This window comes from Phasianus colchicus, chromosome 7 (genome assembly GCF_987193195.1).
Source record: "Phasianus colchicus chromosome 7, bPhaCol1.hap1.1, whole genome shotgun sequence".
NCBI lineage: Eukaryota > Metazoa > Chordata > Aves > Galliformes > Phasianidae > Phasianus > Phasianus colchicus.
The window spans coordinates 10,002,151-10,028,540 of NC_143442.1; the positions used below are offsets into that span (position 1 = coordinate 10,002,151).

At 39.5% G+C, this 26,390-nt stretch overlaps 1 protein-coding gene and 1 long non-coding RNA gene across 3 annotated transcripts; one reads left to right on the plus strand and one right to left on the minus strand.

Moving 5' to 3' along the window:
- On the plus strand, nucleotides 1-20,076 carry HACD2 (3-hydroxyacyl-CoA dehydratase 2). 2 transcript variants are annotated; one of them, XR_016468164.1, is made up of 8 exons: nucleotides 1-169; nucleotides 4,148-4,265; nucleotides 4,612-4,630; nucleotides 7,670-7,758; nucleotides 13,331-13,452; nucleotides 14,050-14,228; nucleotides 16,413-18,939; nucleotides 19,856-20,076. XR_016468164.1 is itself a non-coding variant. In XM_031590649.2 (7 exons), the coding sequence occupies exons 1-7, from the start codon at nucleotides 39-41 to the stop codon at nucleotides 16,493-16,495; spliced, it is 741 nt and encodes a 246-aa protein (XP_031446509.1). In that variant the 5' UTR covers nucleotides 1-38; the 3' UTR covers nucleotides 16,496-20,076. The 2 variants fall into 2 exon arrangements, 1 of the variants encoding a protein (XP_031446509.1); XM_031590649.2 differs by having other exon boundaries at nucleotides 16,413-20,076.
- LOC116227382 (uncharacterized) lies at nucleotides 15,396-26,314 on the minus strand. The gene is made up of 3 exons (XR_004166554.2): nucleotides 26,100-26,314; nucleotides 20,318-20,393; nucleotides 15,396-16,469 (listed from the first exon to the last, which is right to left on the minus strand). It is a non-coding gene; the product is annotated as an uncharacterized LOC116227382 (long non-coding RNA).
- Between the last annotated feature and the right edge of the window lie 76 nt (nucleotides 26,315-26,390).

A 26,390-nucleotide genomic window follows, 5' to 3' on the forward strand; every position in this document is an offset into this window, starting at 1 on the left:
GCGCCGAGAGCGGGCGGAGGCCGCGAGAGCGCCGCAACATGGCGGCGGCGGCGGGCGGCGGCAGCCGGGCGGACAACGGCTACGGCGGGCAGCAGCCGCGGCGGAGGAAGGGCCCGGGAGCCCTGGCCACGGCCTACCTCGTCGTTTACAACGTGGTGATGACGGCGGGGTAAGGAGCCGGGCGGGGGGCCGTCCCGGCGCGGAGAGAAGTCCCGCCGCCTCGCGCTCGGGGAGGCTTTAACGCCGCGCCGCTCTGCCGAGCGCCGTCCCGTTGCGCGTGCCGGCCGGCCGCAGCCCCGGCGGGTTCGAGCGGCTGCGGGCCGCTCCGCTCCGCTCCGAAACGGGCGCACCGTGCCCGGCTCTGCTCCCGGCTGGAGCCGCGCACGCCGCCGCCGCCTCTTCCTCGGCCCGCGCCGTGGGCCCGGCCGTTCTCGGCAGAGGTGCGCCCTAACGCGGGAACGTGTCTGTAGCGGCAAAGAAAGGCGAAGCTCCGGTGCCCGGCGTTCTCCCGGCCCTCCTTGCTGCGGCCGCGGGGCGATGCTGCTGGCACCGTGCAGCGCGGCAGCGGGAGCGGAGCGGGGCGGAGCGCCTTCGGCTCTGCGATGCCGGCGGCAGCCGGGACTTCATCGCTACGTTTTTGAGAGGCTGTAGAGTATCGGCGTAACTTGGATGACAATGAAATCAACTTTTGAAAGATGGAGGCGGTTCGGGTGGGAGGAGAGAAGAGCCTTAAAAGGGGCGAGCCGGCACTGCGGGGTGAGGGCTGCGGGCCGGGAGCCGGGCCTGGCTGCTCCGGGAGCCGCGTGCAGAACCAACGTAGGTGAGATGTGCCGGGATGAGGCTGGTGCACCCCGCAGCTCGCTGCTGCCGGCTCGTACTGCTCCAGCTTCTGAAGCCATCTCGCTCCTTTGGAGCAAAGGTGACTGACTGCGGGGCAGAGCGCTGTGCTCACCCAGCAGGTGTGTGGTTGCTGAGCACTGCTGAGATTTGTGGTTCCATGTGATGTGTGCAGGGCTTTTTACTTTGAGGGAGAGAATAATTGCTTACTAGTCTGATGCGATTCAATCTTTTTTTTTCCTCCCCATCAGCCAGAAATATTGAATTACCAAACAATAAAGAGCAGTGTTAACTGAACCTCTCCGGGCACTTCTCTGAACTGAACACGCTTACCTGTCTGTTGGTGTACAGATACTTGACTTACTGGTATTAAAAAATCTTATAAATCTGAGATAAAACCTTGCAGTAGGAATGGAAAGGGTTTTTTCAGCATCGTGGCAGGAGAGCCCCCGATTGTAGCAAACTAACACTTCCTCAGGAGAAAAAATGAAAACAAATCCAGGTGTTGGAAACCAGAATGAAGCAGCATAAATCTGCATTGGCTCCCTGCTGTCACATAATAAGGTTGTTTCCCAGGAGTTGGTTGCAGAAGCTCCGTTCTCCTATGAGATCCGTGCACAGGTGATGGCAGTAGTTGCTAAGTGTCCCCGTATCAGTTGAAACACTCAGGCTCAGCTCCCCACACTGCGCTGTGTTGGAAGAGAAGCATGAAATGAAAGCACAGACATCTCTGAGATGCGCAGAGGATGAAGCGGTGCTGTAAAACACACAACAGCTTTGCCTTCAGTCGAATGCTGTTGTCCTGTCACCACATGAAGCAGAGCTCCTGTGCCCAGCCTGGCACCCCATCTCATTCTGGAGGCATAGCTGCAGAATAGAGATTATTTCCTAAAACCCACGGCTGGCTGAAATCTCTGAGTGCTGGGGGTGGGCTCTCGCTGTTGGTTAATGTGCATATGTTGGATAAGTTGCTTAAAACGTGACGATGTCTCTTATTTGTAGTTGAGTGCCATAGCTGACTGTACTTGTAGAAGTAACTGACAGTGATACAAACAATGAATTTCAAAAGGATTTCACTCAGAGAAATTAATCTTAATGCAGCAGCTTTAGAATTTGCCAGTTGATGTTGTCAGTGCTGAGCAAGGAGTGCTCTGGGTTAGGAGCTTTGCTGTCCACAGCTGCAGTGAGCAGTTGCTGGGAGTCACAGTGCACTCTCCCCTTTGCAGGCTCTGTCTGTAGCTTTGCTGTGTTCTCTTTTTGCATTAACTAAGCACTACTTTGGTGAAGTTGGCACACTTTTAAGCTTAGCTAAGGAATTAAACTAAGGTCCTGAACACGATGTTTGCTTGTCAGGTCTGAGCATCTGAAAGCATTAATTGCGTGTATGCCATATTCATTTTCCTTAATTTGGGGTAATCAGAGAGTATGAGAAGTCTTGCTTAAAGTTCACGTGAATGAAATGCAGCTGTTGTATCAGGTAGATGGTGGTCAGAGAAGTCTGGATAAATGAGCTCCTAGCTTTGCTTCCATGAGGCACTGCGGCCTCTTCTTGCCTTTCTCAACTTCTCTCTAAGCTTCTTTCTTGGTTGGTGTTATTGTGTTCACCCACTTCTGTTTTTCCTTGTCATTGGAAGTGGAGAACTATGTAAGAAACACAGAAGTGGGCTAGAGGTGCTAAGAGTTTCAGTCCCAAACAGGAACATCTTTTACTATTGTGCAGATTGCTGCTTTGATGTGTGCTAACAGCAGTTCTGCTGGGGAGGTTGGAGGAGGTGAGCAAGGCGAGTTCCTCAGGTGAGAGCAGATGTCTGCAGGCACGAACAGGAACCCGTATTTTGTGCAACCTGAGAAGTTGCTCAATTTAGTGACATTTCTCAACAGGCAGGGAAAATCAGAGGAACACAACGGTGACAGCCTGCTGTGAGCTGTTGCTCTGAAGGAGGAGCATTCAGTGCTGCAAGGGAGAGTCCTTAATTCTGTAGTGCTTCTGCAGTGAGTCTAAATACCACATTCATCTGGTTCTTTATCAGTGGGAATTACTTGGCAAATGATTGTTTTGGTTGCACGAGACAGCGTTAGCTGAAACAACTTCTTAACTATGAGAAAAAGGAGCTTGTTCCTCACTCCCCATCTCTTCCCCACTCTGACTTCTTTTTTTTGGTGCTCGCCTTCTGAGAAGTCCAGGCTGAAATGGAATAGCTGGTTGCTGTTGTACTAACATACATTCCTACAAACACAACCTTGGATGTCAGAGTTGCTTATTACTGAAAAATCTGCACTTTAAAGTGCATTTCATGTAATTCAGCATAATATTTGGGAGAACATTTTTATGCACTTCATAATATCTAAAGTAATGTGGTACTTATAAGCATCTAAAGTGCTGTAAATTACTGGGAAATGTGAAGAAATTCCTTTCCAAAACCACAGCTGCAATTTTCTCTTTCAAAGGGTAAAAGGCTGTTGCGTGCTTTCTGTCTGCAGATACTTCCAGTGAGGTGCACCAGTGTTAGCAGAGACACCCAGGGACTCAGCATTACCTTTGTAACAGCACTTCTGGCTTTGGAAGGTGGTGGAAATGAGGTGGGCTGGTATCCCGAGTAGGTAAGGGCAGCCCGAGGGAGATCCAGGCAGTGAAAAGCCAGGGAACTGCCAGTAAAGATTTTCAGATTTACTTCCTAAATTAGCTGAGGAGTCAGTGAGCAGGGCTAGCAGGTCACATTCTTCATAATGAAGTTGAAGTTATATAGGCAGGCCCAGTTGTCTTGCAGTTACTTATTTATAATTCTCTCATAAAGTACATTGTGGAAATGAATGGATGGTCTATGATAAAGCCTAAGGGTCTACTTGGAACTGAAACATTAAGGTTGCTTTCTGATTCTTGCTTGCTTATGTCATAGTTCTTTAAATCATAGTACAGTGAGAGAGACTTGACTCACAGTAAATGGTTTTCTGCTTAAGCTAAACAAAATGTGGTGCCAATCTTGTTTAAAATTTCATGAGTACCTTCCATAACTAAAATACAGCTCATTAAAAAGTAAATCTAGGTGTTAAAGATAACTGTCATCATGTTGATGCTGCAGGATGTTTTAAAAAACATAGTATTTAATTTAATAGATTTGCAGAGCATCCAGCTATTGAATGTTTTGTGTGTTGCACTCCAAAGTTGCAGAAGGTAGGCAAAAAGTTGGTGTATTTCAACACAGTTCTGTATCTGCTGCTTTGCCATGTATTGAGAGAAGTGTCAAGGGTTTCTTTGTATTTATGCTCTACTTAATGCCTCCTTATCTTAGACCTTGTTTCTCTCTTTCAGGTGGCTTGTGATTGCCGTTGGGCTAGTTCGAGCATACCTGGCTAAAGGTAGCTACCACAGCCTTTACTACTCCATAGAAAAGCCCCTGAAATTCTTCCAAACTGGAGCTTTGCTAGAGGTACGTGCAGTGGTCTTGCTCAAAACACTCATCGGTTTTTTGTTTAGCAGAAACAAAGCAGCCTTTGAACAGTTCTTTCTGGGTGCCTGCTTTTTATTAGCATTTGTAAGGTAACTTGGAGGTAAATGTAACTCTACAAGTACATCACACAAATGCTGAATGTATTGCAGTGAAGGAGCTTTTAGTCTGCTATTTATCTGCTATTTATCTTGGGTAGCAGCGCTGAATATGGCTTAATATTTGAAATACCAATATGGAATCTAAAGCTTTTATGGTAGAATTAGGCGTTGTTTCTGAATTGCTTCATTTGAAATGTTAGTAATTTCAGTTTCTCTTTTTGTTCTAGATTCTGCACTGTGCCTTTGGTAAGCTTGCAAACCTTCATTTTTATTCTTTTTGTAGAAAACAGCAATTTTAGCAGTGGTTCAGCACTATATTATGCTCTGTGAATTTGCAGGTTTAAATCCTACACAACTTTTTAATGTTTGCTTGAAGTACATTCCTTTTTTTTTTTACTGAATATTTGACAAGTTAAATCACAGAAAAGAAAGTAACATATAACAGGTTTTCACTTGATGTTATTTGAGACACTATTTTTTATCTACCTCCTTCCAGTGTTACAGCTCTTAAAGCAGTTTACAAATGCTTTATAGGAGGTCATGACTCTCCATTCTCTCCATCCTATAATTTTCTGTACCAAGCTGACTTTTCTCAAACATTATTTCTAGCTGCAAATAACTTAAAACCCAATAAAAACAACATTCCAGGCACTTGAGCTTTGCTTGTGCTGTATAACTGGGTAGAGGGAAATTGCTCTTTATCACAGATTCATTTATGCTTTAACGGAACTATCTGTGAGACTGAGAATAACCAAAGACTTGAGTTGACAATTCTTGTTAACCTAACACTGTGAGCTTGTTAGCTTGGTACAGGAGTGTAGTTGTGTGTCAGTGGCCTGGGGTAGGCAGTGATATTGTGGGTCAGTCAATCTGAAGAGCCTCATGTCTGAAGGAAAGGTTGCATCTTGTCTGGTTAGTCGTCATCAGTAGTGAGCATTTTCACTTTAGCATCTGGGTTGTTTGATTGTAGGACAGAGAGCATAGAAAGCTCAGCAAGATCAAAGATGCAGTGCTTTAGAAGGGAGCAGTGCTTGCCTGTGCCTTTGCTTAGCTCTGATTTCTCTGAACAATTGTCTGCTCAAAAAGACAGTCTTATGTTCAGGTACTTGGTATTGTGGTTTTAAATATAAATGCCTGAGCTCCTGTGTGAATGTTTGCTAGCTACTGTTTGAAGAGTAAGGTAGCATTAAAGTTTCCTAAAGATGTAGCTACAAAGCTGCTTTTTTTCTTTTTTGCTTGTAAGCCCTCGTTGTACTAGAGCGTTCTTCAGGACCTGTAAGCTCATATTGGCTTTTTTTGCAAAAGACTTTTCTGAGTAATTAGTGGTTGCTGGAAAACTTAAAATCACATTCATAAATTTGTCAGCAGAGGGCAGCGTAATTCTGTGTTTGATGTGGTATTTCTTGCCTTCCTCAATAATTCAGTTGCTCTGAAATTGCTGCCTTATAAAGGGTAACTTGTAGATTGTGCACAGATCATACCGAGAAGTGAATGGTCAGATGCTCTTCAAATTAATGCAAAACCTTCTTAGAGTAGATGTTGATGTAGAGGTAGCTACAATTTAGGTGAAGGAAAACCAACTGGAGTTGTTGGTTTTTTTAAAAAGAATGTTCAGACAAGTTTTCTCTACCCAGTAAATGCTTGATCCTCTCCAGAGCTTCACTTCCTCTCTTCTGTCTTGGAAGCGATGCTTTTAATGTAAATAAATCAATTATTTCCAAATGAAGTCTTATAGTCAGTTTGTTTCAGTTTACTGTAATGAGCATACAGGTTTTTGTGAGCACTCCTGTTAGGTTAACCGAGCAGAAAATAGCTGTGTGCATTCTTTTTTGATGCTGGGTATTCCAACACAGGACTTAACATTCAGGGTCTGAATATGCAGCCATTGTAATCATTCAGGAGGTATGAACTATTAAGGCTAACAGAACTGTCACAAACAGGAATGTGTCATAGAGTTACCTGTGCTGCCAGTATGGTCCTTCGAATTCCATTTTATTTTACCAAATCTCAATTGCTGTTTTTTGTTGTTGTTCTTAATCTGAATAGTCCATACTTGCTTTAAAAATATTATTTTTGATGGATTTGGAAATCCTATTTAACAGGTGGCAAGAAGGATAAGTTAAACATCGGAACCCTAGGCCAAAAAAATTGTGAATAAAATGTTCTTTTACAATTCCAAAGCTGTAATGCAAAAACACTGGAGCACCAATGCCTTACTGTTTTCTTAAACGAAACTTGTTTGCAGATGATGACTCATAAGGGTATAAAAATTCCCTTGGGTTATTTTTTCCATGCTCCTTACAATGTATCTCTACACAAGTGGATGGCAGGAGATGTGGTCCTGTGTTCCAGGTACCTGCAGAACTGCTTCCCAGTAACCCTCTGATAAGCTGGTTGACTTTGCTTTAGCCTGCTCTGTTAGGAAGGATATGAGAGCTCCACTTTTAATCTGTGATGCATCCAGCCTGTTCTCAACTGGGAACTTCCTGGGAAAGAGGGAGAACTTGTCGGAGTTGGAGGATTTTCTGTGGAAGGTGGGAGGCTTAGTGCAGTACGTGGCAGAGGTCTGAGCAAGGCTTACTGCCTGGTTCTGGGCTGGGGAGCCCTCTGTCTGCCAAGAGCTGCTCTGGCATGCACAGTGTTAGGTGACAGATGTTTTGAAAATGCCAAGTTGAAAAGTGTCTGTTGGGTACCTTTTTAGAACAATTTGTAAATAATTAGAGGTGAGTAGAGTTCACATAAATTGTAGCTAGTGAGTCATTGAATTTGATCTCGTGTTTTTGGCTTAGATTGACATTGTCTTGGCCATAACAAAACAACCTTGTTTGTCTTATTGTGACATAATCTTGGTTGGTTCCTAGTTGGTCTTTTTTTATGGATGAGGGTTTTTTTTATTTGCTGCTCTGGGGGGTGCACTCTGCAAAACATCTCTTGGTTTTACCTTTTGAATCATAGTAACAAAAATTATCTTGTATGTTTCTTTTAATGAATCAGATTGTATTTGAGAGATTGTGTTCCAAAGGCTATCTCATTCAGCTGTGTTATGTATTGAGCAATGTGCAAACTTTTATTTGCATTTTGGTATACAAAGTCTTGGTCAGGGGGCTGTGTAGTGCTGGGCTTTATGAATATACCACAGGACAGGCTTCATACTCAAACTGAAAAAAGAAAAAATGATTTCCTTCCAAAAACTTTGAGTAAGTGGACTTTGACTTAGCTGTGCTTTATTTCCCCGCCCTCATTCCAATGGTCAGGGATATTTACTAATTGCAAAATATCTTCCAGGCATTGTTCCCTCCTCTGTTGTTCTGACTGCTTTCCAAGTGATGTCAAGGGTTTTCCTGACCTGGGCAGTAACACATAGTGTAAAAGAGGTAAGTTATGCTACAAAATAGATTACAATAACTAATGACCCATGCTGAAAAGCATTTGTTGATTGCTGACTTGTTTTCCTGCAAATGTCTTCTGTTGTTTCACATTGTGTGGAATTGAGTTTACATAGATCAAAGGAATAAGATTGACATTATTTATTTTTTTCTTGAAAATCAGATAGATCGAAGTTTGAATCTCTCCCAACTTTTGTAGTCTTTACTGCAAGTTGAAGAGGTACCAGTGTGCCATCTGGACCCCAGGATTTGGGACAGCATCCTGGTATTGATCTTGCTGGAAGCAAAATATTCTCACTGTCTCTGTACATGATTTACTTGCTGTTCCACAGCATATGGAAGCTCCTACTCAAATGTTTGTTCATGGCAATTCTTATATGTTTTCTCTGATCTCTTTTCCAGGGTAATCTTCCCTCTGTATTTTGTCAGTCTTTCTTGCATTCAAGTGTAGATTTGGGTTTCTGGTTGTTTCACATTGCTTACCATACCAAATATCGCTGTACTTTTCACTAATGTCTGTAGAATCTTCTGGAAGCAATCATTTGAAAATTATTCCCAGTGGATGGCTATTTTAATATGTGAACATGCTTTAACTGATACAGATGGTGCTGACTGACTTCACGTGGTACAAATACTTTGCGGTAGTTCACGTGTTGCATCTATGCTGTTAGTGTAGCCAGCTGATCTTTTTGTCTGCTTAAGGAGAGAAAGTAGTCTTGATTCACAGTCAACATGGCTGGCTGAAAGACAGACATCTAGTGTTGTCATATGTGCCTGTGAAAGATACTTTGTGGCTTGACATGGAAAATGTCCTAAGGAGTTTGTCTCCTTGCCAAGTAGGGAAGCTGAGTTCTCTTCCTTACTCCAGCACCTGTTATGAAAATGTCCATTTGTATGCAGAGGAATGTAAGATGGATCCTAATAATTAACTTCCCTTTGTGATATTATAGTGGTTGTCCATGTGGAACCTTATTTTTGTGTGGCTTGAAGTGAATGAGTGTTATTTTTCTCAAGAGACTCAAAATCATATAAATAATTATGTTCTGGCAGATTTTATTTTTGGTGCTCGTAGACAGTGTTCCATTCTCTGCAGCTCGGTGGAGGTAATTGTTAGATAAATCTGCAAAGTGATTGTGGGTTGGGCTTTTTTAAACTTATGCCTACATTTTCACTAGGAAAAAAGCAAAAGTGAAACGAGAGGATATACAAGAAAGTTTAGGCCAACATTCTTTTTAACAAGGATCATTCCAATAATATTGCACGTGGTTTTTTTCCCTCACGCTTGTGTGATTGGTTAAAATCTTGAGAGAGACTGTCTTGTGTTCCTTTTTTTAATGTCTCAAAAAGTAGGCATAAGAATGGTAAAGATTCTTGTGATGAGCTTTTCACCTCTGACTTTAGAAGTATTAAGTCAAATGAAGAGGTGATGTTCTTTCCCCCATCAGTCTGTCTTCACCCTAAGCAAAGAGCCTGCAGTCTCGCCTGAGGAGGTGTATTTCAAATGTCATAAGTGTTCTACTCTTTCTAAAGGGCTGCCTGCACAAGTGAGCTCCATGATGAAGTCCAGGATTAAATTCTCACACAGCTTATGGAACTTGTAAGCTATGCAGTTGCATGATGAGGTTCTCGTAAAATAAAACTCAGTTTTCCTCCTTTAACTTTTTGATTGAGAGCTGTTCAATATCTTTTTCAGACTGTTTCATATCTAATGAGGTTAAAAGAAGAAAAGTCTGTCTTGCATCCCTTCTTTCTGCCCAAATATACTTTGACATACTTGATGTGATTTGAAGCATGCTTCTTGCCACTAACACGTTTGTGCTTTTTGTTGAGTTTAGTAGTGATGTGTTGTTAAATTCAGTATTTATTATAAATGTTAAAGCATGGCAAATGTTAAAGCACCACGCACTTCTTGGAGTAGTGATTAGATTTCCCTTTATCTCCCCAAAGTAATTAGCTGTTAATGTAGTGGAGAAGGGCCTGGTGTGTAATATAGCACCTGCACTCCAGAAAATAGCATTTTGTCATTATATTGGAAAGGAATTGGTTTGGTGAATTTTACTGTTTCCTCTGCGAAGGAGAGAAGAGAATGAGGAGTGAAGGGCTGAAAGAAAATAGGGAGAGGAAAACAAGTTGCCTTTCAGTTCAGAGTTGTCTTCTTGAATTTATGTGAACAGTAAGATCATCTGGTGCCATCACAGAGGGCCTTTGTGGAGTTCAGTGTTGCACCTGGTTCTGACAGCTAATTAGAAAAGGTGCTAGCTGTGATTTAAAGATGGTGTTACAAAGGTAGCATTGTATATATTTAGAGGAACCTTTCTAGAACACAATCAAAAAGCACAGTGTGAGGAAGACATGTACAGCTTATTGAGCAGATAATTAAGACTCCAGCATCTGCGAACTTGCCATCTTTCATCAATAGTAAAGGATACTTACACTTAAGATTGAAGAGCATTTTGATTTAAATAAGAAGCACACACTGGGAAGTTCTGAATACCAAATTGGTGAGCATAGCTGACAGGCCTAATTTATCACTGCTTTACATGTGTGTAAAGTTTGAGTAATTCTGTACAACACAAATGTCTGTCAGGCCCTTTATACATCCTGTGAGGCTGCAATGTTTTTTAACTGATATACCACGAAACCCAAGCTGTGGACTCTGGAGAGAGGTGTGTTTCAGCATCTCTGTTGCACAGTGCTGCTGTTTTTATCTTTCTATTTTATGATGTATGTAGCTGAAATTATCACTACACTATTTGTCAGACTGTTACTCTTAATTCTCCAGGTTTTTCCGTATTTCTACACTTATGATATCTTATGCCTTTCAAATCTTGTGTGTAACTTTTGTGCATAAGAAGTACAGTAGAAGCATCTTAGGCTGTATTTTATTGATTCCCACTTCTGAATATCAATTTTGCACCTTAAAAGGCTATAAATTCTCTTGTATTTCATGACTGTTTGTTACTTGCAGTCATGATGGCAAGCTAAAATATGTTCAAGACCCCCTGGATGATAAATGGAAACACGTGCCAAAAATTATGCCTGTGGTATAATTCACCCTAACTAAGGCAGCTGGACAAATAAGTTGTATATAAAGTGTAAAACGTGCTTTGACTTTTTCTAACACCACCTTCAAAAACTAGAATGAAAAGGTAGAGGAAGAAAAATTGGGTTCTGAGGGCAGCACTGGGATTTGTGGTTTAAAAAGGGTCTGCTGTTTATTGGTTGTATTATCCTCTTTCCATAGAGGTTGCAAGAGGAATGATGCAAATGCAGCATTAGCAGTGCCTAAATGAACAAGGCTCTTGAGGGACTGTTTTGTAAATTAGTTCCCAGGAGTTTGATAATGTGCATCTCAAACATCTTTATCTAAAGTACTGAGAAATTGTCAGTCCTCAAAGAGAAGCTGTAATAGTGACAGTTTTTTGACAGATCCATTAATGTGTAAGAAATATACTTTTTAATTATGAGCTATGGAATGTGGTTAAAATGTGATGATAAAGTGCACAGTTTGCTCCTCTTTGTTTGAAAAGTTCATAGTTCATAGGCCACTCTTACACAGAACAACTACCAATTTCCAGCGTTCTTCCTTCTTTAAGTATGGACACAAACTGTAAGACACAGTCTGTAATTCCCTGTTAAGTGACCCGTTTGTTTTTGATGGTGTGAGCTGCTTCAGTGATTTCCAAGCATGCTTCCAATACCAAGGTTGATGGAAAAGACTAGACTCGAGTGTTAAAAAACCTGCAGTCATCTGGCAGCTACAATTTCAGTTCTCTCTCCTATGTGCATCAGTCACTGTTGGCCTAACAGTTTCTTGCTTGGTTCTTTGTGTGCTTCTTCAAGCTACAAATTTTCCTTTGTTGGTTTTACTGACTTCCATAGTTAGGAAAAGAGGTGGAGTTTCAAAGCACAAGTTGAAGTCTGCGATGCATAAGCTTAGCTTACTCGCTGAGCTGCTCGTCCTGATCTGACCAGAAGATGCAGCTCCAGAGTGCTTGTGAAGCATGTTGCTCCTTGAGAACAGCATCATCTGTGAGGTGATGCTGACTTCCAGGTTGAGAACTAAGTTGTCTTTATAAAGCAGACCACAAGCAGAGTTAGGATCCTTTTCTAGTTACTCAAGTAGTGTGAAAAATAAATTTGGTTTCTTCTCTGAAATTCTTCAAATAGGTTTTGGATACTGTTCTTTTATGGTCCTGTATGGTAGGCTAATATATAAGGAAATTATCAGTTTCAAGTGAAAAAGGATGAGGTATGCTTGATGCAAAATGCAATGAGAATGACTTTAATTGTTCTACACAGCAGAATATAGAATAACAGTAATTGTACTTCACAGGATTTCCAACATTTTTATACAATTCTTCTTGGATTCTGTGGTCTCTGTAACAAAGGGATTTTTTTAATGAGTAATCCTTGTGAACTTTTTTGCACACAAGTATATGATCAGTCCCTTCCTATTAAAAGGTTTCTGCTCGCCCATATATTTTCTTGTTCCTTTGTTTGTACATGTACTCTGCCCAAGATGAATAGGGTGTACCGCCCACACCTACTGACTTCCTTTTCCCTTTTTTCGAGAGTTGGAGGAAAAAAGTAAATGCAGCTCCTTGTAGTTGAGCTCTTTTTTGTTCCCACGGTCTACAGAACTTGGGCTGAAGGTTCTCAGACAGCTGAGAATTCACATCGTGCTTCTGTTGGGTGGGGAGGGTGCTGCATAAAAAATTGTGTTCACTCTCTGGAGTTTATTGGGTAGGTATGTGACCCTATATAATTCCTCATATCTGCTATCCATCTGAAACTCATAATTATGCTCCCAAATCTAATGGTTCATTTTAAAATACATGCTTTTGAAGGTTAATCTTCAAAAAACAAGGGGAGTAGGAACTGTTTATGTAACATGCATTTGCAGTTCGAGCTCTAAGGGGGGTAAAGCTGTGAAACAAAGTGGTGCCTTGAGTGTAACAGTAACATTTAAAGGAACAATGTTGCACACAGTAAGCTGGGAGAAGGAGCAGGGAAGGATGCAGCAGGTAGTTGTCAAGTTTATCTGAAGCGAGGCAACCTGAACTGCTGGTTCTCTGCTCTGAGCCTTTGTCCTGCTGATTGCTACCTTGCTGCTTCTCGGAATTTAGAGCCAGCTTCTCACTTGAAAGGTGTGAGGAAAACAGTTTTCCTTTTACTCAAGAAATAGTGCTGGGTAGGATAGGAGTGTAAAATCTAAACCAGATCCTGAGTGCTAGCATCCTGTGCTCTTCCTGTGCTAGAAAGCAATCACAGGACTGAAGCAGAACTTGGTATTGTATAGGAGTGGAAAAGTTACAAGCTGTTTTCAGTATCTGATCAGCAAAGCTGTTCTTAAGCCAACTAGAAAAATATGGAGCATGGCAAGGGATTTTTTTTGCTGTCGTTACTAATGTTGCTTTTAAGCTTTTTCCCAGAGTCTGTTTTCTAAACTGATGCAGTAAAGCAGCCCATGGAAATTACTTTCTTTGGGGTATTTAAGTCTGGTGAATAATTAGTAACACTTGTGTTCTGTATTTAAGCTTTTGCTTCTTCCTTGCAGGTACAAACTGAAGACAGTGTCCTGTTGTTTGTAGTGGCCTGGACAATCACAGAGATAATCCGTTACTCCTTTTACACCTTTAGCTTGTTAAACCATCTCCCTTATCTTATTAAATGGGCCAGGTAGGTGGCAATTAAAAAAAAAAAAAAAAGCAAAGCTTTGAAGCACTGTTTTGATGTGGATATTTCTCTTGTAACATAGTTGCAGCAGAGCAAGTTACATTCTCAGAGTAATTGTTCTGTTAGTGAAAGTGACTTCCTAGCTTCCTTTCAACGGATTTCTGGATTAAGAATGTATTAAATGTTAGCTGAAAGTACTTTATCAGAACTCAATACCATTTACAAAGTGATTATGGTAAGTAAACTATTATTTACCAGTAACCATTGAATCTGAGGGTTGTACTTGAAACAGTTGAGCTCATTAATTAATACTGACTGGTCCTATTTTAATAATATGTTCACAACTAAAGAGTTTGGAGGTCAAAGTAATGAAGTATGGAAGTGGGGGAATTGTTTTAAAGATACTGTTCAGATTCTCAAAGATTGTCCTTAAATAATTCAAAAGTGGTTGCTGATGTCAGTATTTTGTCTTGCATTGATGTTCATACACTGCCATGCTCAAATCAAATCGAAGTTAAGGATTTAGAAGTTGAATATCCATAGTGGTACTTAAGTTCTTTGTCACAACTTTTAATCCTGTTTTTAAATGTTTTGTTCTAGGTACACTTTGTTTATAATATTGTATCCAATGGGAGTCTCTGGTGAATTACTCACAATATATGCTGCATTACCCTTCGTCAGGCAGTCTGGCTTGTATTCCATTAGTTTACCTAACAAGTACAACTTTTCTTTTGACTATTACACATTCCTGATCCTGGTTATGATCTCTTACATTCCACGTAAGTACAAGTTTTCAGTTCTTTAATATTAAAAGCAGTATCAGGAAAAGCTAACAAGTGTGGGATTAGCATGTATACAAATAATCTTGCAAAATTCATTTTGGACATTTAAAGAAAGAAGTCAGAATTAAAACTGCAGGATTTGCTTTCTAGCAATGCTTGTAATATAGCAAAATGTGTTTTTTCTCTTACATTTGATACATAAAATAACTATAGGACTTAGCAAACATTGACATCTTCATTTTGTTCCCATTTACAGGCTTCCAGGAGAACAAGGTTTAAAGCAATTTCTTAAAATGTGATTCAGAAATAAGAATGTTGCTTTTGCAGTAATGGCTGGGGAGGCATTTCTGTTGAATTAACTTGAGTTGATACTGTCTTCGAATGTTTTTACAGATGAAGGTTTGGCTTTGCTGCTTAGTGATTAAGAGCATGTAGGTCTTCAGCCAACTTAAATGTGCAAATAGCAGTTTAATGTGCAAAATAATGCAGTGCACTGCTGCTAGCTATCTCTGTAGCTGTGTTTATATGGACCTTGTTGCTTATGCTGAGTGACAAATCGTATTCTAAGATTTAAATTTCAGTAGTGTGGCTGTCTATAAGCACTTATTCTTTCTGTGAACTATTTTGGATATCAAAATTAGTAACTTTTTCCTGCTGTTCCTAAGAATTTTTTATACGTGTGCAGCTGTTTGTCTCCATCCTCCAAAAACACTGATATTACTAACTCCAAGGAGCCAGAACAATAACTTTTGTTCTTCCCCGATAAACACAAATATTAATTACTTCTTATGAAATTGCTTGATCACAACTGGCAGACCACATGAGAGGGAAGCACAGCAAACTCAAATAATTTTAGCCCTGTTTCTCCATTAAAATTGCAGTCTTTCGGCTATTTTGTAATTTGTTATCCTTTGCTGGTTGTGTAACTTGAATTCAGTCTTTCTTTTTTTTTTTTTTAAATTATTGTGAATTGGCTTCTTACTTAAGTCTAAGAACTGACTGCGTGGACTTGAGAAGTCCTAGGTACCTTTTCACAGGCAGACATTCCTCTGTTGTTCCAGAGATGTAAGAAAAGCCACAATCATTGCAGTTATTCATAAAAGCAAACTGCAGGAAGCTTGTCTTCTGAACTCACTGAAGGCCTTAAAAATTTTGGGAAAGTTAACATCATGAAAAAAGCAAGTTTTAAATCCACTGTTAAAAATTAAGATTAATATTCTTGTTAGTTGCATCTTACCATTTATCTGGCTTTAAATATCAAAATTAGTTCTTGCCTGTCAAATAGACATCTTGCAAGAAAAGATATCATTAAATTCTTTGTGTATAAAGATACCAATTATTTAAACTTCAAAGAGAAATCACATGGCTCTGTATACTTCTACATTTCTGGACAGACGTATTCACTACTTAACACTGGGGGAGTTAAATGAAATGAAGGGTAGGATTGGAGGAGATAGTCAAGATATTTAATATTGGGAAAGAAACCCAAGGGAGAAAACGCTAACCTTAAAAAAAAAAAACAAAAAAACTATGAATTAAGTAGTCTTTGGTTGCCTCACACTCATGGCAAACATTAGGCAAGTGTAACTGATGTCATCTATATTGATATTGACCTTGTTTTATTTTCACATTGTTCACAAAGATGGAAGTTTTTGCTGTTTTGCATCCCCTAGTTGTTCTTCTTCTTCTTCTTCTTAATGCAATGTTAGAAATAGGAGGAGAAAAGCTTTGCAGGAGGATAGAGATGCAAGAGGTGCCAGTTTGTATAAAGTTTTTTTAGATCCTGAAAAAGAGACACTGGAATCATAAGATATGAAACAAATTTGTGAATTTCATTCTTTTGGATGACTTCCATTTCTCATGGTGGTTTATTTTGCCTCCTCACAAAGCAGTTTATTTTCATTGTATGCATGCAATTCAAGAAACTTTGTCATTCTTCTTGTACGTGCAAAGTTAATTATGAAATAACGTATTTTGCCTTTAATTAAAAATGGCATAGTTGTAACAAAATTAAATAATAACTGAAGTCTAAAGGCAGTATTGCTTGTTTTCAGCCAGTAGATGATTTGAGCAAAGTGGAAAAGCAGATTTTCTTTTAACAGAATCACTGACTTGGAGTATGTGAGTGTGTTTTACACCAGCACAGAAGCCTGACTTCTTCCTTGTCTGTTTTCTCTTCAGTCTTTCCCCAGCTGTATTTTCACATGCTACGTCAGAGGCGAAAGGTGCTTTCCCACACTGAAGAACACAAGAAGTCGGAGTAATTTCAATTCTTTCAGAACTTTTCAAACATCGAAATGCTGCAGATTTTCAATACCCAGCATATTTATAATAAATATACCAAGATAAAACTGTCAGAGGTAAAAGACCAATAATTAGCAAGAATAACCAATAAATCTGATTTCACTGAAATTCCACAATGTGAAACATTCAAATAATTTTCAGCTTGCAGTGCTTCAGAAAACTTCTAAACCTTATCTGGCTTGGCAGGTAGCCTTTTACTTTTCATTAAACATTGTGCTAAATGGTTTTCATTTTTGTTATTAAATGCCTGAAGGTTACAGTATGAATGATAAAATTGTAAGCATCAAATGCCTGAATTGGGATTGTGTCACTGATACCTCTCTCTTTTTTTTTGAAGTGCTTGACTGCATGCCAGAAACTGTATGTATTGCTGTGGAAGCAAACAATATGCTCTGGAATGCTTTAGGATTTTGTCAGAGACTCCAGTGGAGAATGTAATCCAGGCAGTGTTTGAATTCAGAAGGGTAGGTTGTGTATTTAAAAGGTGATGGAAACAAGAACAGGAAAGCAATTATGGGAAATGAGGGGAACGTGGTTCATTAGGAATTGAAACAGTAGGGTGTCTGACCAGAGAGCGTTCTTTGAAGATTTTGTTTAAGCTGATTACTCAAATGTTAATGTTAATTCAGAGGCTATAATGCTTATCTGAAACATTAAAAATCCTTGAAGTACTGCAGCCCTGGATGCTTTTTTAAATATTGAGGAAATAAAAAATACTAACTGTAATATTTCTTGTGATATCAGTAATTAATCTAAAGAATATAAGGAGGCGAGTCAGCCCAAAACAGGTGCAACTTCTCCATTTTTGACTTTAAATGATCATCTCTAATCATTGTCCACTATTTCAGTGGTACTCATCTTTTAGTGTTAAGAACTATTTGGTCTACTGTGGAATCACCTGAGGATGTGTTCTTCAACATGACTTTTTCTTAACTGATTAATGTTTATCACTCTAGAACATCCAAACAGGCAGTTCTAGGCACTCAGCTTCTGAAAAAACCCTTGTAGAAACCCTAAATAACAAGTACATTTTTGAAAGCAGATTATCTCATGTGTTACTTGCTGCTTTTACAGATTGGACTAGCTTTCCCTTATCTGCTCTTTTGAAACAGCAGAAGAGCATGGAAAGACAAATTTTCCAAGGTGCTTGCTTAGGTTTCTCAGGCTAAACCTTCCCTTGGGAAGGCAAAGCAGAAAATGAAAGGACTGAGCCATGTGGTGAAGCAGAATCCACTACTGCTGTGTGAGCAGTGGCCCAAAATATGAGCAAAAATGTTTACTGGGAGGGGGCAGTAAATAGAAGCCACATAGGGACCAGGGGAAAGAAAAGACATCTAGTCAAAGGCAAAAGAAGCGTAACTAATGGTCACAGCTGTATCACATATTGAAAGTTGAATAGTACTGTCCTTGCCCCTTTGGAGCTACTAGACAACAAGACAAGGGTATCTCTGACTTCTCTCTTGTAACATTGTGATTTGCTGCATAAATGAGGTGTGACTGTTTTATGCCCACCAGCACCTACCTTCCCCTGGGCGCAATCCATATCTGTGTCCCAATTACCTGTATGTACCTTGCAGTTCTCCCTAAATGTAGGGCAATAAGTACTAAGTGCAATGCCTCTTTGTTCTAGTGCTGATGCAGAGCCATATTTACAATTACTTTTTGTTTTCACATTTGTCATAGCTGTATTAAATTTAAAAAAACCCACAATCCTGCAATTTTCAGTCATTCCTTTTGGTTCCATCAAAACATCTGACTGGACATTCCTAGCACTCAGTAACATGTAACAACTTTCCTGTTCAAAACAAATCTATTAGATGCTGGAAGAGGATAAGAGACAGTAATGAACTTTGCTTCTATTTTGAACCTTTTGTAGACAGTTGTAGGCTGAAAGCAAAAATACTGTGGCAACGTTTAACTTCAGAGGGGTTCTGCATTCAAAGATGAAACAATTCAAGTTCATTTCTCTATTAGTCTGTGTATTTATTTGCTCTGGTTGTCTGAGAAATGTTGCATTATACTGAACTCATTGTTTAGAACTTCCACATCTGAACAAAACATCTCCTTTTGCTTGTTCATGCTATCAAAGATGTTTGTGACAGCATTTCTGAAGAATGTCATCTGAAAAATGTGATTTCATGATAGATTCTGGTTATTGGATGTTGTGGATACTCAGCTCCTTCATTTTTTTCTTGTATTTAGGCACAGAGTCAAACTGAGACCTGGATTCAAGTTTGCAGTTCCAATTTCCAGGGAAAAAATGGTTGTGTAATACTGCTATATGAAACAAACTCATAGATCTATTGATGAGAAAGATGTAGTACAGATCTGTATCAGATAGCATGAGCAATACGGAGAAGCAGAGAGATCTCCTGATATGGAAGAGGCTTGTACAACCAGCTGAGTAAGCTTTATTATGAAATATTTAATTGAAATTATTAATTTGCCTTTAGCTTTTTGAGAAAATTCATTTTCCTTCTACAAGAAGAAGCTGAACTATGAAACATTTAGTGCTTGCTCATGTCAGGCTTCCATGGAAATCACTGGAAGGTGGTCCTGAGTACAAACTGTAGTGCAATTCCCTAATATTGTTAGGGTTTTCCCTAGCACTGACTTTGGTCACATGTATTTTTTTGCCATCTTAGTAAGCAAATTTCCCCTCTTCAGTTACTGAAGCTGTAATGCAATATGTGAATTTTATAATAAAAACTTTGATTAGTACTCTTTGTCACAAATCTACAAGTTTGATTTTTTTTCCTCCCCCACAGACTATTTACTTGGCTTGCATGTTTACTATCAGCATCACCAAACTGCTGCAGCAGATGTTTTCTGCTTTGGTTGTCTTTGTGTTATGTGCACTGGTTCAGTTGATGGTACTTTGTGTTCTACCATGCCAGCTTTGACCAAGTTAGTCGTTACCCCCTAAAAGACCAAGGTTCTTACCAATGTCGAGCTTACAACTGGAATTGTAGAAATGTTCACAGTGTAAATTACAGTACGATGCAGATGATACAGTGCAGGTAAATAGTAATTTTTCACAATGCAATGTTTCTATCCAAGTTTTTTATTTACCAATAGCAAGGTTGGTATTTGTGTAGACCAATCTGCAGTGTCATTTAAAAACCTATCTTTCATCTTAAAATTTTCATGAGTATACATCAAATCATGTGCTTTGATGTATATTTGTCGGTGAAATTTTGGGGAAAACTATATACAGTCATTTTTGTATTTTTTTCTATGTTGTGAAGAATAAAGTTGTAATTTTATAAGTCTGATTCACTAAGATTATTATAAGTTAAATGTTTTTTTTGTATATTTAGGAATCTGGTATTACGTGGAGCTCTGAAAGATTAAGCATAAAATTTTATGCATGTTTGGAAGATATTTCTACTTGACAATGCGGTGAAATGGTTTGTATGCTAAAATACTAGTCTGTGTTTTTGCCTTGTGAAACTGATTCTGTGCTCTCTGCCTGGATTTGGCCTACTACTGACCAGTGATACTAATTGCTATAATCCAAATAAAAGAATTCCAAACAAAATATGCTGTATTGGTACTGTTTAAGGAATATAAGCAGCTCCTTAGTAAATGTGAATTAGGGCTGTGTTTTTACTCATCTGATGTAAGGCTGTACATTGCAATTCCCAAGTTTCTGGGGCATACCTCACTTCTGGAGCTCAAATGAAAGTCATAGTAGATGCTTAATGCTGTTACAAGGGCTCACTTCCAAAAGAAGTATTCATAACAACATGTTCACTGACTGTATGAATGTTCCAACTTACAGCTTCCTGAAGGATCCTCACTAGAATGGCAGCTCTTTGTTCTTCTGTTACCTGCATTCTAGATGGTGATGCTTTTCTACAAAAACAAAATCTTTTGAGTATTATTAAGATAGTTGAATGCTTAAATAATGCAACTGAATATTTCAGAGTTCATTTACTAAATATAGTATGTCTGCTACCACAGCAACGTTCTTAGCATTTTTAACACTTCCTGAGAGAGATTTAAATGCTGTGTCTAGATGCCACTAATGCTCATAAATAACAAGTTATAATCCTCTAATAGGAACTGAGCACCAGTTGCAGAGTGCATGCTATTATTCTAGGCATATGCTTGTCATAAGATTACACAACTACAATGATTTTTTTGTTTTACTGCAGAAAGGATGAAATGTTGTCATAACAGCATCAGACATACCCTATGCATGATAGCTGGGACTGTGCAATTAAAAACTACTTTGAAATGTTATGCTGTGAAGAGTGGTGCTCCATTTCTGTCTTAAAATAACTATGACTAGTTACATGTTTTTTCTTTGCAGCCTAAAAGCAGCGTGTGTAAAAACAATTTTAGCTACCTAGGGCAACATTAAGAAGTCTGAAAACGTAAAGTTCTGTGCTTGTAAGTAAGTTAAGCTCTTGCTAGTATTTAAGGCTTATCTTAAATAAATCATAGGCAGTTGCTGACTTAAGACACACCAGTGCAGATCCTTGCATGGGTTTGGTGTAAAATGCAAAGGAGTGAATGTGTGTGATTTCTTTGGAATGGAGTGAGCATTTCTGGAGAGTTGGGGTTGATTGACAGACTCAAGGCACTTGATTTTTTGGACATTCCATTCAATATGTAACTGTTTTTAAGCTCTGCTTCCTAAACTAACACACTTTCACACTTCTAGATGTCTTCTGACAAGTGTGGTGAGAGAGAATTAATAAAGCTTCTGTGGTGGTTCCTGAAGGCTCCCCTGAAGCAGTTGGAATTAAAAATTTGAATAGAAAATTTAAAATGTTCCTAATCTTATTGGTCACTCTTTTCCAAAATAATGCCTTCTTTTACAGGTATAAAAGATTCTAAAGCCTTTTTCATGTTTTCACAAATTAACTTGGCATTGCCAGACATGTGCTTTTCTCTTTGATATATTGATAATGTGCTAATGTTAGGAAAAAAGATGTTACAGACAGTACTATCCCTAAATTTTCTATTCTTATGTAGATGCATATTATTTCAATTCACTATAAAAAGAAAATTAACAACATTTAACATCCATGTCTAGTTACACTTGCCAAGGCACAAACTCTAAGGTGTCATGATAAACTGTGAATTCAGTCTAGTTTGTACATAAAAATTTGATGTTACCTGGTACTACATAAGGATGTTTGTAATGTGAAATTCATTATCAGAATCCTTTGCAGAGGCTTATTTTGCAGAATTGTGAACCCTGAGCTGCGTTTTCTCCTGTCTTTTGACTTGCCGCTTTTGATGGTCTGCACAGACTATTGCAAATCATCGAGCTGCTATTTAGACACTATTAAAATACACATCACTTACTCTGGCCATGTGTTAAACTGTTAATGCTGACATTTTTCTAGTTTGATCACCTGAACTTGTGGAATTGTGCTGGCTGTGTAATCTGAATTGTGTGCCTACGAAAAAAAATATCCATTGGAGGATGATATAGGAAGTGGAGGGCTTTCCATTCAGCTAAATAAAAGGTTACTTTATGAAAAAAGTTGGCTTTTTAGTTTAAAGTCCCTTCAGGTAAAATACAAGCTCTTCAATTACTGAATAAAAACAAAGATACTGAGTGCTGGGCTTCTCTACTAGATGATATTCTAATACAAAGATGAGCTGGAAGAAGAGGACAGGTACTGGAATATACTGAGCTACTGAGTTTCTGAAAAACACTTTGGAACTGGCAAAACCTCAAACTTGTCTTTCTTTTTTTTCCTTTGGTATCCAGTTGTCTTTTTAATTTACAAAAGAAAAAAAAAAAAAGTAGAATGATAGCTTTAAATGGAAGTGCTGATATGTTTTTTTCTAGTGTGCTGCTGACACGAAGTCCCTTTCATTCCACACCGAGTGTTTATTGCTTGTTTGTGGTGGTGGGGATGGCACACATGGCTTAGGTGTGCTGTTTTAGTGCACTGTTCTTGTGTATAAAGTATTTTCAGGAAAGCTTCTAGGCTGGCTATTAATTGTGTTTCCTTACTCAGCTTTTCAGTGCAATTTAAATTGTTCTAGGTTTTATTCCTCTAATGTTTCAAACCTTAGTACATTGCTTTTCAGAAGCAGTGAAGCTGAATGGGATAAATGTTCACACATTTCCTTAGCTGAATAAAAGAAGTAGTTGAAACCAATTTCATCCTCTCCAGAGGATGCATTTGTAAAAGTTATTTACTTTCTCATTGCTCTTCATAGCATGGGAAGGTGCTGTTTCAGTAGAACAAAGAATGCAAAACAGTATATGGGACAGAACACTGTCAATGCATACGGGAAGCATCAAGTTCATTCGAGAGGAAAACATCCTTCATTCTCATGCTGCTGTAATGATTTTACAATTACAGTATGCTGCTGCTTTGCTTTAGGAGGTTGTGGATGCCCCATCCCCAGAGGCATTCGAGGCCAGGCTGGATGTGGCTCTGGGCAGCCTGGTCTGGTGGTTGGAGACCCTGCATATAGCAGGGGGGTTGGAACTCGATCATTGTGGTCCTTTTCAACCCAGACCATTCTACAATGATTCTATATGTGCTTGCTGGATTGCCCTTGCTAGACAGTAAGAGTAGTTGCAAAATAAGTTGAGCTTTAACTGTTCTGAAGTTAGCAAATAAACAGCAAAAATAAATAATTATTTAAAAAAGCTTTTTTTTTGCATCACAAGAAAATGGCTGGGAAATTGAAAATAAGACACCACTGGTTCATTTACTAAGTAAGTACTGGAAATTAACACTTGTAATATTGTCCAAGCTCTACCAGAAAAAACTGCAATCTGAATGGAGCTCCTTTATTCTTCAAAAAGCGTTGTCAAATCAAAAGACATGGAAAACTGTTCTGCTCCTAACAGGTGCAAACAAACGTGAGGCAGACATGAACATTCAAGGGCCAGGAGTGTTCTGGGTTCCTGGTGACATGTGACTGCAGGTCACAGCTTGCCAGATTTTGCAGAACTAAATTGCTGGTAGAAAGATGTAAAAATTGATATATACCACGGATGTAAATCATATGATTTAGTTATTCTCAGTTCTAACTTTCAAACCAGTACTTGTTTGCATAATAAATGACCACTGGCATCCTATTACATGTATTTGAATAATAAAAGCACTGTACAATGTAGTGTTATCTGCCCATTGCACAATTGGGAAACTTATAACAACTTGTGAATATAATAGTTTCTTTGTATATTATTATTCAAAGCCTGGCTTCATGATGAAAACAGTAGGCAATCATTCTTTTTTCTTGTGCGTTTATGGGAATATTACCAGCCACATTTGAAAGAATAGTAGAAGCCTCAGAGAAATTCCTGCAGCTTGTATGTGCTTTTTTTTTTTTTTTTTCTTTTTTTTTTGACCAGCCATTGCATGTGCTCATTCCATGTCTGAGTAAATGAGGAGGGGAGCACAGCATTCAGGTGAAAACATTTGAAACTAGGTTTTGTTGGTCACCTTGAGCACAGAATAATGCTCTTCTATCCCCCTTCTTTTTTCCTACCCTCACTTAATAAAAGGAATTGGTTTCTCACGTAGCTATGACAACATCAGTCCACTTTGTTCAGTATATGAAGCTGAGGAGACTTGAAATAAGTGGTAAGTCTGATCGGCAAAAATGCAACTGGCCCCTGCTTGTCAGGTGTACTGAAGTTAGCCTTTCTGGAAGTGGAAGCTGATGTGTGGCTGGTGTTTTGCTTACTGCCTTTTAAGTATGGGTGACCTTGAATATTGGTGTCCGTTTGTGTTTGTGCTGCAGATAAGTTTTATAAGTGAAACTTAATACCAAGCGTCACTATAGCCTGTGCAAATGTACTTGATAAACCAGCCAAAAATTGTATAGCTGGTGCCAACAATGTAACTGTTGAACTCTGAGCTGTATACAGGCAACATACAGGACAACTGTTTCAGCCATAGTAACTTTGTTTTGATGTTATCTGCAGGGGAGCTTGCAAGAGTAAAACAAGGCTGTATTTAATAATTGTTCTTGCAATCTTTTTGAAGAAATGGAATTCTCAACTACTTTTTCCTTTGTGTTGGGCTTACAGAAAATCCCTGCAAATGATCACATGAATTCTATGCATGAAGGTGAATTTCACGATCACGTGTTATGTATGTGTGTTCCAGATCTAACTTAACCTAAACAGCATAGAAGTGCAAATATTTTTAGATCTGCATTTGGGGTTAAATGCTGTGGATGCTACTAAAGAAAAAGCTGATAAATCCAATTCAATAAGCACCTTGATCTGACGGCTTTTATGTGACCCTAGGAAACCTGAGTCAGTGATGAATCAGGCTGTTTTGGTCTTGCTTTTTAATTTTTTTTAATGACTGTGTTTTTATATTTTCATAATTTTCTGCTCACTTTTGGCTCTATTCCTTGTGAATCATCAGATTATGGGGTAGAGGGAAAGCAGAGACTATGTAATATCAGCTTGTTCAATTTCAGTATTTCATGTCTCTGGGTCATGTTCTCTCATTAGGTTTCAGAAGGCTATTTCGGAGTGCGCAGAGATAGTCGGTGAGAGGACCAAGAACATGTCTTATAATGGCTTTACTAATTTAGGGAGCATTGCTATTTTAGAATTTTGGTTTTAATACTTGCATGAATCATGAAGGCTGCAGAAAGTGAAATATGTGACTGACGTGTGTTCTGAGGCTACTATGTAGATGTTATTCCTGTTGTGTGTAAATCAAGCAAATGAAGAATGCTGATGTTTGTCTACTGCATCTGTTGTAACAGTAATAAAATAAAGTGTTTGTATACAGATGTGAGGCTATGTGTGAAATCAGAATTGCGTAAATTGTTCGTGCGTTGAAGAACTTCTGTGCTTCACTTAGCTCTGTGGCTGTACTTGTAGGTTCTCTCACATATCCTCTGACAGATCTTGTGGAGCTCATATTCTAGAAACAGTGTGCCAGCATTTTCTATATCTTCTGTATAGCTCATATGGAGAAGCACTTGCTGAAGGAAGAAGGGGTTTCTATTTTGATCCAGAATTTGATTAAATTGTGATTGAGGGAACACAACAGAATTTCCCTCCTATCCTTCCCCCACCCACCCTACCCATCAAAAACAAACGGAAGAATAACGCTTTCATGATTGGGTGAACAGCATTTGAGAAGACTCTACTAGCAGGGAAGGTGGAAGTTGCTTCGTTTGAGTATTGCAGTGTGAACAGGACAAGTAAATGTTCTCATTTCACAGATTAGAACACAAAGGCCACCTGTATGAACTGAGGTCATAGCTGGGACAGAACTGAGCTGTACAGATGCAGATACCTGTCTGCAGTCATCAGAAAGGCCAAGTCACCAGAGGAAAGGGTAACAGTTCTGTGTGTGTCATCTATTTGTTAACAGGGAGGGTATTAACTGTCTGAACCTTCTTTTAAGGATTGTTTGGCATTTTTGAAGGATGTTTTTTCCATCCAAGGTATGTTATTTTGCTTTCACGTGTGACTCTGAAGAACATGCAATTGTGTCAAAATTGCACACGCACTCATCTCATTTCCTTAGTGCCCAAACTTTCATGAACTCTCTGGATGGCTATCTGTGGCGTTCATTATCTGCCATTTATCATCGTCATTACCTTTCTCCGAGCTCTCCTTTATCGACGCGGTCACAGCCGGCCCGAGGCTAGGACAGTTCTTCAGGCTTTACCTTCTTCTGCTTCTCAGCGCGGTGCCGCCTCCGTTTCTCACGCTTTCACCTCCAGGTCCGGGTACCGCCACGCCCGGGCCGCCCCTCAGGCAGCGCCTCAAGGGCGGGACCGAGGACCGCGCCGAAGCGGTTAACGGCCGCGCTGCGGCGGCACGGCCCCCGCCCGCCCTCCGGCCGCACTGATTGGCCGGCGGGCCGTCGGCGGCGTCCAATGGCGGCT

Bases quoted from the DNA above. Each gene is read 5' to 3' on its own strand.
- HACD2 (XM_031590649.2), top strand. From the start codon at position 39: ATGGCGGCGGCGGCGGGCGGCGGCAGCCGGGCGGACAACGGCTACGGC. The intron at 13,453-14,049 runs GTAGGTGGCAAT...GTTTTGTTCTAG, and splicing joins TATCTTATTAAATGGGCCAG to GTACACTTTGTTTATAATAT. The intron at 14,229-16,412 runs GTAAGTACAAGT...TTTTCTCTTCAG, and splicing joins TATGATCTCTTACATTCCAC to TCTTTCCCCAGCTGTATTTT.